The sequence below is a fragment of the Aythya fuligula genome, chromosome 7 (assembly GCF_009819795.1).
Source record: "Aythya fuligula isolate bAytFul2 chromosome 7, bAytFul2.pri, whole genome shotgun sequence".
NCBI classification, from domain to species: domain Eukaryota; kingdom Metazoa; phylum Chordata; class Aves; order Anseriformes; family Anatidae; genus Aythya; species Aythya fuligula.
The window spans coordinates 2,940,541-2,956,216 of record NC_045565.1 but is presented as its reverse complement, the minus strand read 5'-3'; the positions used below and the strand labels follow the sequence as shown (position 1 = coordinate 2,956,216).

At 43.7% G+C, this 15,676-nt stretch overlaps 1 protein-coding gene across 3 annotated transcripts in view; it reads left to right on the top strand.

The window, feature by feature from the left end:
• Window positions 1–15,676, top strand: part of JMJD1C (jumonji domain containing 1C) — a 153,602-nt gene that overhangs the window by 120,285 nt on the left and 17,641 nt on the right. For all 3 annotated transcript variants that reach the window (XM_032190740.1, XM_032190741.1, XM_032190742.1), the window contains 8 exons: window positions 469–612; window positions 731–923; window positions 1,011–2,686; window positions 5,728–5,900; window positions 6,603–8,812; window positions 11,777–11,978; window positions 13,607–13,821; window positions 14,620–14,772. In XM_032190740.1, coding sequence (XP_032046631.1) covers window positions 469–612; window positions 731–923; window positions 1,011–2,686; window positions 5,728–5,900; window positions 6,603–8,812; window positions 11,777–11,978; window positions 13,607–13,821; window positions 14,620–14,772 — 4,966 coding nt within the window. The remainder of the gene's footprint in view (window positions 1–468; window positions 613–730; window positions 924–1,010; window positions 2,687–5,727; window positions 5,901–6,602; window positions 8,813–11,776; window positions 11,979–13,606; window positions 13,822–14,619; window positions 14,773–15,676) is intronic.

Here is a 15,676-nt window from a genome sequence, read left to right as displayed (position 1 = left end):
ATTCTTAGAGTTCTCTCTAGTTGTTTTGGTTCCTTTCTTTCAGCAGTTACTTCATTTGGAAGTAATACTGTAGTGTGCTTCTGCAGGAAATTTTCCAAAACGATTGTTTATTTTAATTGCTACTTAGGGATTACCCCCTATGAAGAGCTAAGAATCTTTTAATTTCAAATTTTCAGGTCAGTGTGAGGGAAGGAGCAGTGAAGAAGTGGAATTTAAAAATAAAAAAGGGAAAAAATAAAGTTATCATTACCATGAAACGTAAAGATAACGTTTGCTTTGGTTTTACTCTATTCCCAGCCTTTAGAGAAGGGATTTCAGTTCTGCTTGTCAGGATTAAGTAGTCTTTTCTCTAATTAATCTTGAGCACACAACATAGACTGGTGAATACTGATACAGAAAATATAGATTGGGTATGTCTGAGCATATGCTGATGGTTATTATTTTTTTTCCCATTTTTTCAATAACCAGGTGTTAGAACCTCAGAATGTTGATCCTTCTATGGTTCAGATGACCTTTCTAGATGATGTTGTTCACTCTTTGTTGAAAGGTGAAAATATTGGCATCACTTCACGCCGGCGGTCTCGTTCCAACCAGAACAGCAACACAGTTCACGTAGATACATTTATCTTTTTACCTAAATACTTTTGTATATTGTGAATATTAAAAATACCTGTTTAAAGTTGCTGCTTAAAGTTGTATTCAAGTCTATTAATCACAAAACTATTTTTAGGGTCATTATACACGTGCACAAGCAAATAGTCCCAGACCAGCAATGAATTCCCAAACTGCAGCACCAAAACAGAATTCTCACCAGCACCAGCAGCAGAGGAACACTCGGCCAAATAAGAGGAAAGGCTCAGATAGCAGCATGCCTGATGAAGAGAAGGTGAAGGAAGAAAGATATGATTACATAGGTCGAGGAGGTAAGAACGGTTACTGGAAAGGGAGGGAGAGCTGCTTAAAACAGTGCTAGCCTGAAAATGTGACAGACGTGTTCTTGTCTTTTACAGAAAACCCCAAAAACAAAAATAAACATTTCCTTAGTAAAAGAAGAAAACCTGAAGAGGATGAAAAGAAATTAAATATGAAGAGACTGCGGACAGACAATATCTCAGATTACTCTGAGAGCAGTGACTCAGAAATTTCAAATAAAAGATTAACAGATTCGTCCTCAGAGCAAAATTCAGAGAATGAGTTAAAAAGCAAGAACACTTCAAAGATAAATGGAGAAGAAGGAAAATCCCAAACTGTTGAGGGAGCAGAGCAGACACTAACAGATAGGCGGTCTCCGTGGGATGAAACACAGGAAGATAAAACACGTGAAGAGACGGAAAGACTGAAGTCATCCATCTTGGATCAGCAGGAAAAGCCTTCACTCCATGCGGCAGAGCAGCCAACACCTTATGAGCAGAATTCCAAGGATCCACATGTTCAAGAGTGCAATGCAGAAAAACATCATGCTGCGGAATTAAAAAATGAGCAGTTTGTACCCAGACCTCCTACTCCGAAATGTGTTGTTGATATAACTAACGAAAACAAGTCTGAAAAGGAGAGCCAGGATAATGCTGCAAGTACCTTTGGTTTGCAAACGGTTCAGAAAATAGAATCGCACAGTAGTGATCTAAAACAGCAGTTTGCAGCTGCAAATTTCCTTGAAGCACGAAAACAGGATGCTGATCAAAGTTGGGTTAGCTGTGTTGTTAACAAAATGGATTTGATACAACCTGGGGTTGTGAAAGCATTACCAGTAAATGAACATTTAAATCCTGAAAAGGAAAAAGTGCAGTATGGCTCGTATATGTCTTCGTTAAATGTAGCTTCTCTAGCAGAAGAGAGTAAACTGCGTAAACAAAGTCCAGTCCCTGATTCTGTGAAGTCCAAACCTAGTGCTTCAGTTGATCATCCTAAAACAAAGTCACCTGATGTTAAGCCTAAATTCACCCAATCTTCTGATACTGTGAAGTCTAAGGTTAGTTCCCAAAACAGCCATACTACTGGAGTAACAAGGTCAGCCAATAAAACTGATCATGATTTGCCTAGGTCTAGTTTTCATCCAGTTCCAGCTAGAGTTAGTGCTCTAGAAGCTACTAAAAGTCCTCTTATCATTGACAAGAATGAACATTTCACGGTGTACAGGGACCCCACTCTGATTGGACAAGAAACAGGAACTAATCACATTTCACCTTATTTGCATCAGCATAATTATCCTCTGCATTCCTCATCCCACCGAGCCTGTTTAAATCCAAACGCTCATCATCCTGCATTAACTGGTTCATCCCATCTGCTAGCTGGGTCTTCAACTCAGACTCCCTTGTCCGCTATTAACACTCACCCCCTTAGTAGCGCACCTCACCATTCTGTTCATCACCCTCATCTACTTCCTGCAGTGTTACCCGGAGTGCCTGCTGCCTCCTTGCTGGGTGGCCACCCGCGACTAGAGACTGCTCATGCTAGCAGCCTAAGCCATTTGGCATTAGCACACCAGCAGCAGCAACAGATGTTACAACACCAGTCTCCACATCTTCTCGGACAAGCTCATCCTTCTGCTTCCTATAATCAGCTAGGGCTTTATCCAATTATTTGGCAGTATCCAAACGGAACACATGCTTACTCAGGACTCGGTCTGCCCTCCTCGAAATGGGTCCACCCGGAAACTCCTGTTAACGCGGAGGCTTCCTTGAGAAGGGTAAGTTGTGCTGATTTCTCGAGTACGTGTCTCGCTGAGGCTGGTCTTTTCCAGGAGCAATTTTCTAGGTACAGGCTCAGCAGTTTGGAGCACGCCAAGCGCGTCACCAAGCGTGCGGTGAGGGAGGTGGTTGGGAGTGGACGTAGAACCAGAAGTGGCGATCAGTGGTACCCTCTGTTTCACAGTGCCACGAGTAGGGAGTTCTCCGGACCTTGATTTCCAACATATTTTCAAGTAAGATGAAATGTTTGGTTTTAGTTCATGACCAGCTGAGGTCAGCCAGTGTATTTGGGACCTAAGCTCCTCGGGGTGAACGTTTGCCATCTTAAATTATGGAAACCCTTAGGTGAGGTGAGTGCTGGAAGAGGTACAGCAGTTGTCTGCTTAGTGAAATTTTGTGTGTGTTTGCAGGATAATGGGGAAGGCTGGGACTGAAGGAGTCCTAAACCAAGTGGGAAATTCTGAGGAGAAAAACTCTAGCATATATAAATCTTATGTGCTCATTTATCTTGTCCTTACACACCTGTCTGTGTAGCCTCTCTTGGAACATCCCTTTCTCCCTCTCTGTTCCTGTTTACACACATCTTTGCCTTCTCATCTGCTTTCTACTCCTCTGTATTCGAGTCAGGGAGATTCCTCTGTCTCTGCACTGAGTACAACTGTTGAAGCCCCAGGAGAAATCAGTTGTTTTTCAGCATAGTGCCCGGTGCTGTGGTGTTGGTTGGCAGGCAGACACGGCAATTACAGAAAAACTTCTCTCAGCTCCTGCAGGCTTGGGATGCAGCTTGCTCATTGCAGGCACCTTGTAGGAATAGCCTAAGATGAAGCATATGTAGCACAGACAGAAACTTTGGAGGGCTTTGCTGCCAACTTCCATGAAACCTCCCCTGAGCATGTGCATACTGATTTTAGAGGCTTAAACTTGGCCAAATTTGGGCAGATTTTCACAGGGACCACAAAAGGCATGTCGCTGACAGTGGTCCTTCTGCCAAATTGTAAGCCTTTGCGTCAAAGCTGGGAGTTTCTGAATGGTTATAAAGATTTTTTTTTCCTTCTCCATCATGGGGAAAACTATTCTTCCCCAGCCTCGTTCTTGAGAAAAGCCAAACCATTGTGGCTGAGTCTTTCCCAAACACTCAGTTTGAGTTGGCCTTGTAATACAGAGTCAGTTTGATCTAAAATGTGATAAAGTCAAATGCAGCAGGGAAGAAAAGCCTTAAGACAAAACTATAGATGGGTTTCTTGCTTCATGTTGCTACTCGCTCCACCCCCTACTGAGGTCCATTTTGCAGAACGTAGGATAGACTAGGTTTTCACTTTGGTTGCCTGAAGTATGCAGCCATGCATACCGAGGCACGTAGCTTTTTAATTATGTTGATATGTGGCAATTGTCTTGTGGTGACTTGTCTTCTGGCTCTGGCACTGGAGGCCTTTTTTAAATACGTCTTAAAACCCCAGGATGGGCGTTTCCAGAAAGAGTTTGCATGGCTGCCGTGATCGTAGACAGGAATCCGTGTTTCAGCTGTAGCAAAAGCAGCAGCCACCCTCGGCTCGGGGCCGAGCCGTGCTGAGCTGCTGGAGGAAGCGTGCCCCAACCCCACCTTGGCCCAGTGGCTGCAGGGGACTGGGGCAGCTCCTGGCTTTGGGCTGGGCCGTGGATGGCTGCAGGTGGAGTCATGGGGCTGTTTGGGCAACATTTGGTGCCCAAGCAGCTGTTCCCCAGCTCCTCTAGGGAGAAGGTGATGGGTCTTTTTTGCATAATACTTTAATGCAGCTTACAGGCTATTCGTGGGAACTCGCCGCAGCGTGGGAACTCCTGGCCTAGCAAATGTGTGCACTAAAACTGTTAGCACAAAACCCAAGCGGTTTCTTTAAATATTCAGAGGTCTAGAAATGAGAACTTCAAAGTTGTAGCACCTGCAGATCCATTTTGTATTGTGTGCATGTGCCATGAGAGCTTTTTGCTGCTCTTCTACTGCAGCATTTCTCATCTGGGATGTACTGGTGAGGAGCAGAGGAGGGAAGAAGCGCTGGGCAATAACAGGAATTAGGGGTGGATTGGCACTGAGAGGCTTTGGGGTGTAAGTGGGAGTTCTGCTTTTTCTTGTCCCCACCCTCTCTTCCATGCCTGTTCCTAGCACTTGACCAGCACTCCCCAGCAGAGTGCCCTCCCTTTCAGCCCAGACCACGAGCCAACACCTATTTCTCCTAAGCAAGCCTCAAACAGGAGAGGGAAGGGGGAAAGAGCCTGAGAACTGCTCATGGGTCTCTTCTGCAGAGCTATTCTACAAGTTTCAGAGAAAATGCCCAAGTAGAAGCTTATTTGCGTTGCCAGGCTTTTAAGTATTTAGGTGTACAGTACAAAATGGTGCATTCTGTGCTTTTGCCATACTGCAAAGTTTGGCACATATGTACCTGTATGATATTAATAGTGTGCTGATCATGAAATTACCCTATACAAACATCTGGCAACATAAAGCAGATTAATTAGGATTATCATTCTTAATTTTGGTTGGGAGTAGGAGAGGAGCCAACTGGGAAGGAGATGTTTGTGTCCCTTATATTGAGACTTGCTACCTACGTGGAGATTGTTTTCCAGAACTAATAAACTGTATTTTTCGTTTAAAAGAAGTACTTCTTGCAAGTCATTGAACAGCTAATGGTCTTTTTTATTAGTAACTGAAGTAAAGTACCATCAGACTGTCATTGGTTTGGTAGTTGTGACGAAGTACCTTGAGATCCCATTCTAGTAATTGACATTTCATACTGAATACTTAAATAGGAAACTGTTTTAGGAATGCTTCTGAAATATGTAATTTATTTTGTATGCTGTAAGCCTAGAGGGAAGTATAATCAGATGTTCCAGGTGATTAGAAAGTGATTTAAAATAATAAATTGTGTTTACTGTATTTGATTTGATGCTAAAATAAATTACTTCACTCTGCTCATTGGTAGGACATGGTGCAGTACCTCTTGTGGTGCTGTGCTGAAGGTCCCATGATTATGTTGAAATCTGATGTTTTCTGTGTTGGTGTTAACAGAATACTCCCAGCCCGTGGTTACACCAGCCCACCCCTGTGACCTCAGCTGACAGCCTTGGATTACTGAGTCACATTCCTGTGCGACCGTCCAGTGCAGATCCCCTTCGACCTCTCAAACTGGCAGCGCATTCTAGCCCACCGTTGTCCAAAAGTATAGTAGAGCATCACAAAGAGTAAGTGCACTGTTATTCCAACTCAGACTCACACAATGGGCTTGGCAGGGACCTCTGGAGGCCATCTGGGCCAACCACTGCTCGAGCAGGGCCAACGAGAGCAGGGTCCAGGGTCATGTCCGGGTGGCTTTTGACCATCCCCAAGGAGATTCCACAACCGCTCTGGGCAGCCTGTGCCAGCGCTCGGTCACCCGCACAGCACAGAAGTGCTTCGGGTGTTCGGACAGAACCTCTTGTGTGCCTGTCGCCTCATGTCCTGGCACTGGGCACCACTCAAACGAGCCTGGCTCTGTCCTCATGGCGCCTTCAGGTGTATACGGACACTGATAAGGTCCCCCCGAGCCTCCTCTTCTCCAGGCTGAACAGTCCCAACTCTGTGCATGGTGTAAACAGAATGCAGTCCAAGAGGGTGTATTTCAGCCCCTGACGTTGTCTTCTAGCTGCATTTTAGTTTATTTGCAAACGTGGGTGCCTGTGATAGGGAAAAGCTTGTCAGTGTGCTGCAAAACAGACTCTGCCCTGTTGACTTTGAATGGTACTTGGGTTCCTGAGTCATCTGAAGACTTTTGAAAATTGTGCCTAATATAAAGAAAAGTTTATTTTGTGTTAATAGATAACTTTGTTCAGAGCATGGGAAGAAAGGTCTTCTGTGTAGCTTGTTGTGGAACATTCAGACTAAACTGTGTAACCTTTTTCAAACAGAGAGCTGGAGAGGAAAGCATTTATCGAACCTTTACGTTCCGTTACAACTGCACCAATAAAGACAGAGCTGGAGCAAAGCAGAACACAGACAGCCAAGGAGAGCCATATGCAGAGACATTTTGCAGATCCAATGTTGAACCAGCTGCCAAGGCCACCGCAGGAGACGGGGGAGCGACTGAGCAAATACAAAGAAGAACATAGACGGATACTCCAAGAAAGTATTGAAGTTGCTCCTTTCACAGCTAAAATAAAGGCACTGGAGGGGGAGAGGGAGAACTACTCTAGGGTAACATCCTTATCCTCGAGTCCCAAAAGCCATTCAGTAAAATATGAGAAAGATGCAGAACGCTCTGTGTCAGAACTGTATAAAATGAAGCATTCGGTCCCACAGAGCTTGCCGCAGAGTAACTATTTCACCACCTTGTCTAACAGCGTAGTAAATGAACCACCGAGATCGTACCCGTCCAAGGAAGCTTCAAGTGCGTATGTTGAGAAGCAGACTAATTGTCCTTCAACAGCAGCTAGTTCCCAGTCTCTTCCTTCTTACATTTCTTCTCTTTCAAAACCTCCCCCTTTAATTAAGCACCAACCTGAGAGCGACAGCTCTGCAAGCAAGATATCTGAGCAGCTTTCACAGTCAGTGCAGTCTCACTCAGTCAATTCTTTCAGAAATGACAGCAGAAGCCCTACTCAGCTGTCAGTCTCATCTTCAAATACACTCCGGAGTATGCCTGCCTTGCACAGAGCCCCCGTGTTTCACCCCCCTGTGCACCAGAACCTGGAGAAGAAGGAAAGCAGCTACAGCAGCCTTTCGCCTCCCACCCTGACCCCTGTTCAACCCGTTAATGCCGGTGGTGGTAAAATACAGGAATTGCAGAAACCACCGACTTTAGTCCCTGAACCTAAGGAAGCTCAGACTGTTTACAAGGGCGCTTCTGAACAGAATTTATCCGAAATGTGGAAGTCTAACAACGCCCCAAATAATGAAAAAGTGGACTGGCATGTTGAAAGAATGAGCGGAAAGTCGCAGTCCGCCACGGCATCTGTTATTGTGCGTCCTCCTTCTAGCACGAAATATGATAGCGTAGCCGTAATGCAGTCAGCTTCCAAAGATCGAGCCAGTGAGAGATCTTCAGCTGTGACAAATCAAGCAGATTGCCTGAAAACAGCGGAAGCCAGAGAGACTGGAAGAATCATTCTGCCAAATATGAACTCAGACAGTGCTCGCACACAGTATGAAAAGAAATTTCCAGCTGTCTCGCAAGGCAGCGTTCCTCGTTCTGTCACCCCTACCACAACTATGATCTGCAGTACTAAAACGGATGTAACCGCATCGGCGGCTACGACTACCAGCGTGTCGAGCTGGGGCAGCTCCGAAGTGACTTACTCCTTATCGAACACGGTCCTGGCCTGCGCGCCGCTGGAGTGTGCTGCCTCGAGAGCGGCGAGTCAGGCGGCGGCACAGGCCCAGGAATGCAAGGTCAGCGCCCCGGCGCCGGCTACGCCTGCCCCTGGCAAGACCGGCAGCGCTGCTCAGCCCGGCTCGGGATTCTCCACCTCCAGCGACTTCGTCCATTTGAAAAAGCACAAGGCAGCGTTGGCTGCGGCTCAGTTTAAAAGTAGTAACACCAGTGAGACAGAGGCCAACTCTGTGAAAAATCAGACATTTTCAACCTCTCTCCCCCTAGACAGTGCTATCGTCTGCAATACAATAAACAAAGCAAACTCTGTAGGCAGTGGGCAAACTTCCCAGACAAGTCAGCCAAACTACCACACTAAACTGAAAAAGGCTTGGCTAACAAGGCATTCAGAGGAAGATAAAAACACTAATAAAAAGGAGAATTCAGGGAACAGTGTTTCAGAAATTATTAAGCCATGTACTGTCAATTTAATAGCTTCTACATCAAATGATTTGCAAAATAACATAGATAGTAAAATCTTGGCAGATAAGTTTGTGAAGGAAGATAAGCACCCTAGGAGAAAAGCAAAACGAACTTACGAGTCTGGCTCTGAAAGTGGAGACTCTGATGAAAGTGAGAGCAAGTCAGAGCAAAGGACTAAACGGCAGCCCAAGCCAACTTACAAAAAGAAACAAAATGATTTGCAGAAAAAAAAGGGTGATGCGGAGGAAGAAGTAAAACCGAATGGTGTTCTTAGCCGGAGTGCCAAAGAAAAAAGCAAGCTGAAGTTACAGAGCAGCAGTAACAGCAGTGAGTATATTAATCTGATTTGGAAAAGACAAACTAATGTGAACTCCAGCAGTGTTAATCCTGGAGGGTTTGTGCACGCTATGTGCAATAGCTGGGAAAAGATTTCAAGAGCATGCTTGTGAAAAAGCCTGGATCCAGATTTATCGGTCTTGAGGTCCTCTGAAATATCTTGGGTTAAGGAACTGAGCATTCTGTGTATATGTGTACAAACTGGTTCTTGGCCTAAAAATAGGCAGCAAACAAACTGGTTTATGCTGTCCATCGTAATTCACCAGACTAGCGCAGAGAGTTATGTTACTTGTACTGATTTTTTTTCAAAAGTATAGTGCATTTATTTTTAGAGTGCTACAGGGGGAGAGGTTCTCTATTGTTGAACTTGAATTCATCCTTTGATCAGAAAGCCAAAGGCAGTTCCTTGAGAGCCTGATGCCGCTCTGCTACAATTTGGTTAATTTAATGAAAGGTTTGAGGGAGAGTCATTTCACACTCTCGACTAGCGTGTGTATTATATGGTGTTAACATCCCTCTTGTTTAAGGAAATTTAGGGAAATAGGAATTTCAATTTATATGTAATGCTGTTGTGTGTACCACATTGTAACTAGATTTGTCTAAAAAAGAGAAACAGGTCTGCCAACCGGAGTGATTTTATTTAAGAACTTACCTTATTTTTTATCCTAATTTATTCTTCTCTGTGCAGTATTCTTTTGTCTTTGTTCTGGTTTAGTTGAGTATGAGAAAGTCTACGGCTACTTTTTGCAAGAATTTTTAAGTACAGTTAGGAAGAAAATGAGCACTGCTCCCTGTAATTACATTCTTTGGCTTTTCACTGCCTAGTGTATGAAGTTGTTCTTGTAGTATCCGAGAACACTTGATGCCGAAGTCCTACTGTGTCCTGGCAGTGATGCAATCTGTCTGAGGTATTTTGGCTTGGGTCCAGTGATAGCATTATTACTTTTTCTTTTTTTTTTTTTTCTTCCAACTTAAGGGGAAGATCAAGGAGAACACACCCTCTCTTTTTTTAAAAAAAAAAAAATGAACTGTAGATATACATATATTATATGTGTAGCAGGCTAGGTCTTTGTGATCTTTGTATTGTTGCAAAGGATTTTTTTCATGGGTTTGTTTTAGAGGGGTTCATTCGATAACTTAAGGGAAGGCAGTGTCTCCTTGGCTAGTGTTACAAGAGTATGAAAGCAGTATGTTGTAACACATTATGGTATTGTTTCATGGGATTCAGGTCCAAAAATGGGTAGGAGTTTTGGGTATTCTGTTATGTTGTCCCTAGCACAGCATGTGTTCTGTACCTTGACGTATTGAGTCTGTCCCATGGTAGCAGTTTTCCGTGCTTGCCTTCCTTTCCTGACATCTCAATAGACCCAGGGGGGTTTCTGTTTCTTCTCCATGACCCATTAAATAGATGAGCATTTCTGATACTTCTAGCAGTTTGTCTTGGGTCAGCGTCATTACAATTTCTGAGAGAGCTGGTCAGAGATCTTGTTAAGTGGAGGACTTTCCCCAAAGGTTTACCCAAAAGCATACTTAGCTCTGAGCTTTCAGGAAAGAGAAGGTCCCCGGGGAGCGGCTGCCTGGGCTCCCTTTAGGTTGCTGAAGATAATTCTGCTTCAGCATCTGGGGCTCGGTGGCAGTGGCCACGTGGGTGGTATCTGGATACTGGCAGGGCTGAAAGCTGCTTTGTCCCGCTGCCATTGCTGGAAGCCCTGGGAGCCCTTGTGCTAGCCAGAGTGCTCAGAGCTCCGGGCTGCAAGGCTCCCTCCCGCAAAGCGAGGAATGTTACACTTCTGCAGGCACTGGGGGTCTTCCAAGTTCCTGCCCCCAAAATGTGAAGTCTGGCAGCTCCCAGATGACTCCAGGGGTCTCTGGATCCAAGGCAGAAAACAGTTTCTTTTGGGCTAACAAGTCTGCACTTTGGCCTTTTCTGCTCTCAAGCTTTAATCCAGTTACCTTTGTGCTCATCAGGTGAGTTGGGAATGCGTTATCTAGGCAATGAACTGAGGCATAGAGAGTCTGTCACCTGCAAAGTTTACACAAGAAGTCTGGCAAAATACAGATCTGAACCCAGGTACCAAGTCCAAAGTTAGCACCCTAACCTCTTTCACCCTGCATCAGATCCGTGTTTACAGGACATGAACTTTCAAGAGTAGCAGTAGATTAAATGACAGATACTCCTATCTATCTGCAGATGAAACTGGTGCCACTTATAAAAGTCATTAAATCGAAAGCCTGGTTAAATAACAACAGGGTTCAGTTTCAAAACGCGTATGTGAAAATTGCACGTATTACTCAATAGAGCTGCTCCTTGTGTTACTCAGGGTCAGGCTGACTGACTTTGATATTGAAAACAGAATTTTACTTCTTGTTTTCCAAAGCCAACAAATTTGAAAGAAAGTAAATGAATTCTCTGTTTCCTTATGCCTGATACTTTACACTAAGCTCAGATGAGTTACACGTGAATAGGACTGTTCTTCTGTAATTATAACTGTACAACCCTCAGCAAAGTAAATTGCAAAGAAGCAGGATGTCTTTTTTTTTTTTTTTTTTTTTTTTTTAAAGCTCTGCTTTAATTCATTAAATTACTGCCTTCTTGCATACATTTTCACTTGAAACAAACTGCAAACCTTTCCTTCTTGGCATATTGTGTTATTTTACGTGTTTGTAAGAGTGAGGTTCTCTCTGCAGTTCCACAGAGTACAGTGGAATATTTGGTGAACTGTACACCTAATTTAAGAGAAAATAGCAAGTCCTGGGTGTTCCTTGTAGCTCAGCAAATAGGTAACTGTACTCCTGCATGCGTAAGTCTAATGGGTGGAAAAATAGAAGTAATAATGAAGTATGTTATGAACACAACAAATGCACTTTGAGAAGTACTGAATGCAGAGTGATCTAACTGTGTTCTGAGTATAAGGGCCTGCAGTACATCTTCTGACACCACTCTTGCTTTTGCAGCTGGTATACCTCGCTCAGTGTTAAAAGATTGGCGCAAAGTGAAGAAGCTGAAGCAAACAGGAGAGTCCTTCTTGCAGGATGATTCCTGCTCTGAAATAGGACCAAATTTGCAGAAATGCAGAGAATGTAGGCTAATAAGAAGCAAGAAAGGTGAAGAACCAACTCACTCACCAGTGTTTTGTAGATTTTACTACTTTCGACGGTAAGTGCAGCTGTCTCCTGATACGCGGTGTTATAACTTAAAAGTAATACTGACAAAGGACTTGTGTGCCTGAAAGCGTGTCTGATTTTTCTGGCTCAGTTTGCCTGATAAAAGACACTGCCTAATTTAGCAGTATTTACATTTGTATTTCTTACTTCTTTTGTGGATTGACTTCATTGCTGTTTGAAGCTTTATAGCAAAGACATCAGAACAGCTGCCCAGTGTACCTTAGGCAAGCAGAAGATGTAATGCATCACCATCACACAGGTGTCTGACATTTGAAGTGGGATTTTCAAAAGGCAGGCTTCAATTACTCTGGACAAGTTGTACAACCACAGAGTTGCGCTAATTCATAATTGTTCTTGTGCCAGTAGATGGTGGGAATGCTGCTTGAGGTTTATGGGAGTTTTCTGAGGACAGAGGAGTTCTGCCTTCCCTTTTTACAATTATGGCAAATCGAGGAAACTCGTAAATGGGGAAGGAAGTTCCCAGAATGCAGCATAGCGTGCGTGGCACAGGCAGCATGGCTGTCAACACAGATCCAAATGGCGTTAATTTGCACGTGGGCTGTGTTGGCAATGTAGAGCCAACATGTTTTGGAAAGGACATTGCTGTTCTATGAATTGACTTTAATTCTTTTGGATTGAAGCTTTAGTTACAAGAGCCAGTAGACCTACGAGGATTTGTTTTAAGGTTGGACTCAGAATACCTTCTGTATAAAAATATTTGATTCCCAGTGTGGCAGAGTTAGATTGTGAGCTGCTGCTTCTGTGTGAAAAAGAGAACATCAGTGATAAAATTTCTTTCAACATTTTCAAACACAGGCATGGAATTTGTTTTGAATTTCGTGGGGTACAGTTCACAGCATTTTAATAATTTTCATTGTGATTGCATACTAGGGCTTGAATCTAATGAGGTTTGCACTACTATTGGAAGTCGTTAATGTAAAAGAAAACTCATCTTTTCTTCGAATTGTTCATTTAATACCCATCTGAATATCATTTTTGATACTTCTGTTTTTGTGACTGCTTTACTGACAATACTGTAAAATTCCTTAACTGCTGTGATAATCGCCTGTGAATAATGAATTACCTCGTATTACGTGAGAGAGATGGAATAATTAGTTGTTGCTGCTTAAAATCACCTAAATATAGGTGGGGTTAGTAGAATGGCTTTGGGTAGGATCACAGGAAAACCTTCAGTTATTTTAAAGGTGGTATGTAAACAGTATTTTGTATTAGTGATCTGTTCTGCCTGGAAAGACTTGAATACAGTGTTTTAACTCCTATTCTCTGAGAGTGAGAGCAGTAGGATTGAAAATATGAGTCAGACTGAGTGATTGCTGACACAGATGCTGTGAAAATTAAAGGTGAGGAGTAGGTGGACCCAAACTTTGGCCAAACAAGAAGGAGAAGATAACTTTCCATCTGCAATGTTAAAGCAGTGGTAAATGTTACAGAGAGTGAGTGATGACTATACTGGATCCAGTGTTCTGCCTAAAAAGTTACTCCTAATTTCCATGTTTCCTTACTGTCTGCTTTAAGGCCATTTTCTGTAATTTCTGTAATTAGTAGGTAAACTAAGCCACCTTGTAGGATGTGCAGTTAAACTATTTGTTTTCGTTTTAGGTTATCTTTTAGTAAGAATGGAGTGGTTAGAATAGATGGTTTCTCCTCTCCCGATCAATATGATGATGAGGCGCTGAGTTTATGGACACACGAAAACTATGAAGATGATGAACTGGACCTAGAAACTTCTAAATATATTTTAGATATCATAGGAGATAAATTTTGTCAGTTGGTAACATCCGAGAAAACAGCCATGTCCTGGGTGAAAAAAGACGGTAAGGAAATCTCACATGCTCTTTCTGGTTTTGGTGTTGTGCAGTTCTGTTGAGGTGTTTGTGTTGGCCGTGACCCCCTGCCCCCTTCTGAGCTGCTCGCTGTACCAGGCCGTCACCTTTTGATTGAAACAGGCCGTGTTGTTCCGTTGGGAAGGGGCAGCAGCCTCCCTCGGTGGGCTTTGGGGCTGGGCTGCAGGCCTTGGTGGGTGGTGCTGCTGGGCCAGGGCCAGGCTGCCGCTGGGGCTGGAGCAGCCTCGCTTCCCAGCGTGGCCGCCAGCTCTCCAGCCAGCTCCAAGCCAAGGCCCGCAGCGAGCCAGTAGTGCTTCCTGCCAACAGATGTTGTGTTTCCAACGTGCCTTCTCTGCAGAAGCACGGAGCAGAATGCAACAGCGTGGGCCTTGCAGCGCATGGGCCTCCTCCCCACCGAAGCCATGGTTACTCTGTCCTGGTCCACAGCACGTGGGTGCAGGCTGGGAGCTGGGTAGGGGCTCTGCTAATTCCCCCCAGTGCAAGGAGGACGTACTTGTAACTCCCATAGAGCAGGAATATTCTTTCTGTATTACTTTAGTCTTTGTTTTTTAATCTCTCTCTAGTGTCTTGACACGGACACTGAGGGGTTGCTGCGTAATGCAGCTAAGGGGGTATATGTTGATGGCCTGTTCATGAGGGATCATTTTCTTCCTCCACCCCTGGCTGCATCTGAGGGGAAAATCACGAATGCTTCATCTATTACGACCATTCATTCTGTGTCTTGCATTTAAATTTCAGGCCTTTTATTCTGCTTATTTTGTATTTCAGCCAAAATCGCATGGAAGAGAGCGGTGAGAGGAGTCCGTGAGATGTGTGATGCATGCGAAGCCACATTATTTAACATTCACTGGGTCTGCCAAAAATGTGGATTTGTGGTCTGCCTGGATTGTTACAAGGCAAAGGAAAGAAAAAGTTCTAGAGGTCAGTTCTTTATGAACTAGAGTGTTGTATATGCTGTTTATTCTCACTTGCTGTAGAGCTACTGATCCCTACGTGTAACTGACTTTCTGTAAAGCATTTAATTACTACTTGTGTGTTTTGGTATCTCTTAAATCTTTTTTGCCTCTTTTTTGTAAGTGTAAAATCATTCAGAAAGTAACTGCTGTGGGGCTACTTTAAGTCTTTGTCCACTTTTCAGTCTTCTGTGCATTGTCTTGGCTCACGTGTGCCTTGCAGGGTTGAATCTTGTTCATCCACTGCAGGACTGGCATTCCACCTCCCTGTTTTATGGTAACTCATTGCTGCTAGGGCTTGATCTGAGGGCTTTCTGGAGTCTTCCCTTCAGAAATACATTCTTTATCTTCACCTTAGCTTACCTTTTATTATTAAGAAAAGCTTTGCAAAGAATTTAAAATGACTGTAAATGGAGGTTTTAAAAACCAAAAGTCTATGCATGTACTCATTTTAATCTAATTCCTGTGTTTTAATGGAAAAGTCTAACTTGGTTTGTAGCGAGGTGTAACAGGACTGACTTACAAACCTGTGCTTTTTGAGTTACCCAGCTTGTTTAAAATTGAAACAGGGAGTGGCTTGGAAGATAGATCTGGTCATTCAGCTCCCTGCTGTAACATTCCTGCTCGGGCTGCTTATTCGAAAGAGCTGCCTTCCCCTGGGTGGCAGGCGTTGTGCCCTGGCACAGTACTGCAGTGAAATACTGTGCCAGGAACAGATTAAAATATAATGCTGTTTTGAAAAGCATTTCCATGTTTGTCATAGCAACATAATGTCACATATGTGAAAGGTTAGTAAAATAATGTGTAAGTATTAGATGGCAAATCTTTAGTAAATGGAGAGACTCCCATCCACTTTGTCCTTGGCTGTCAGT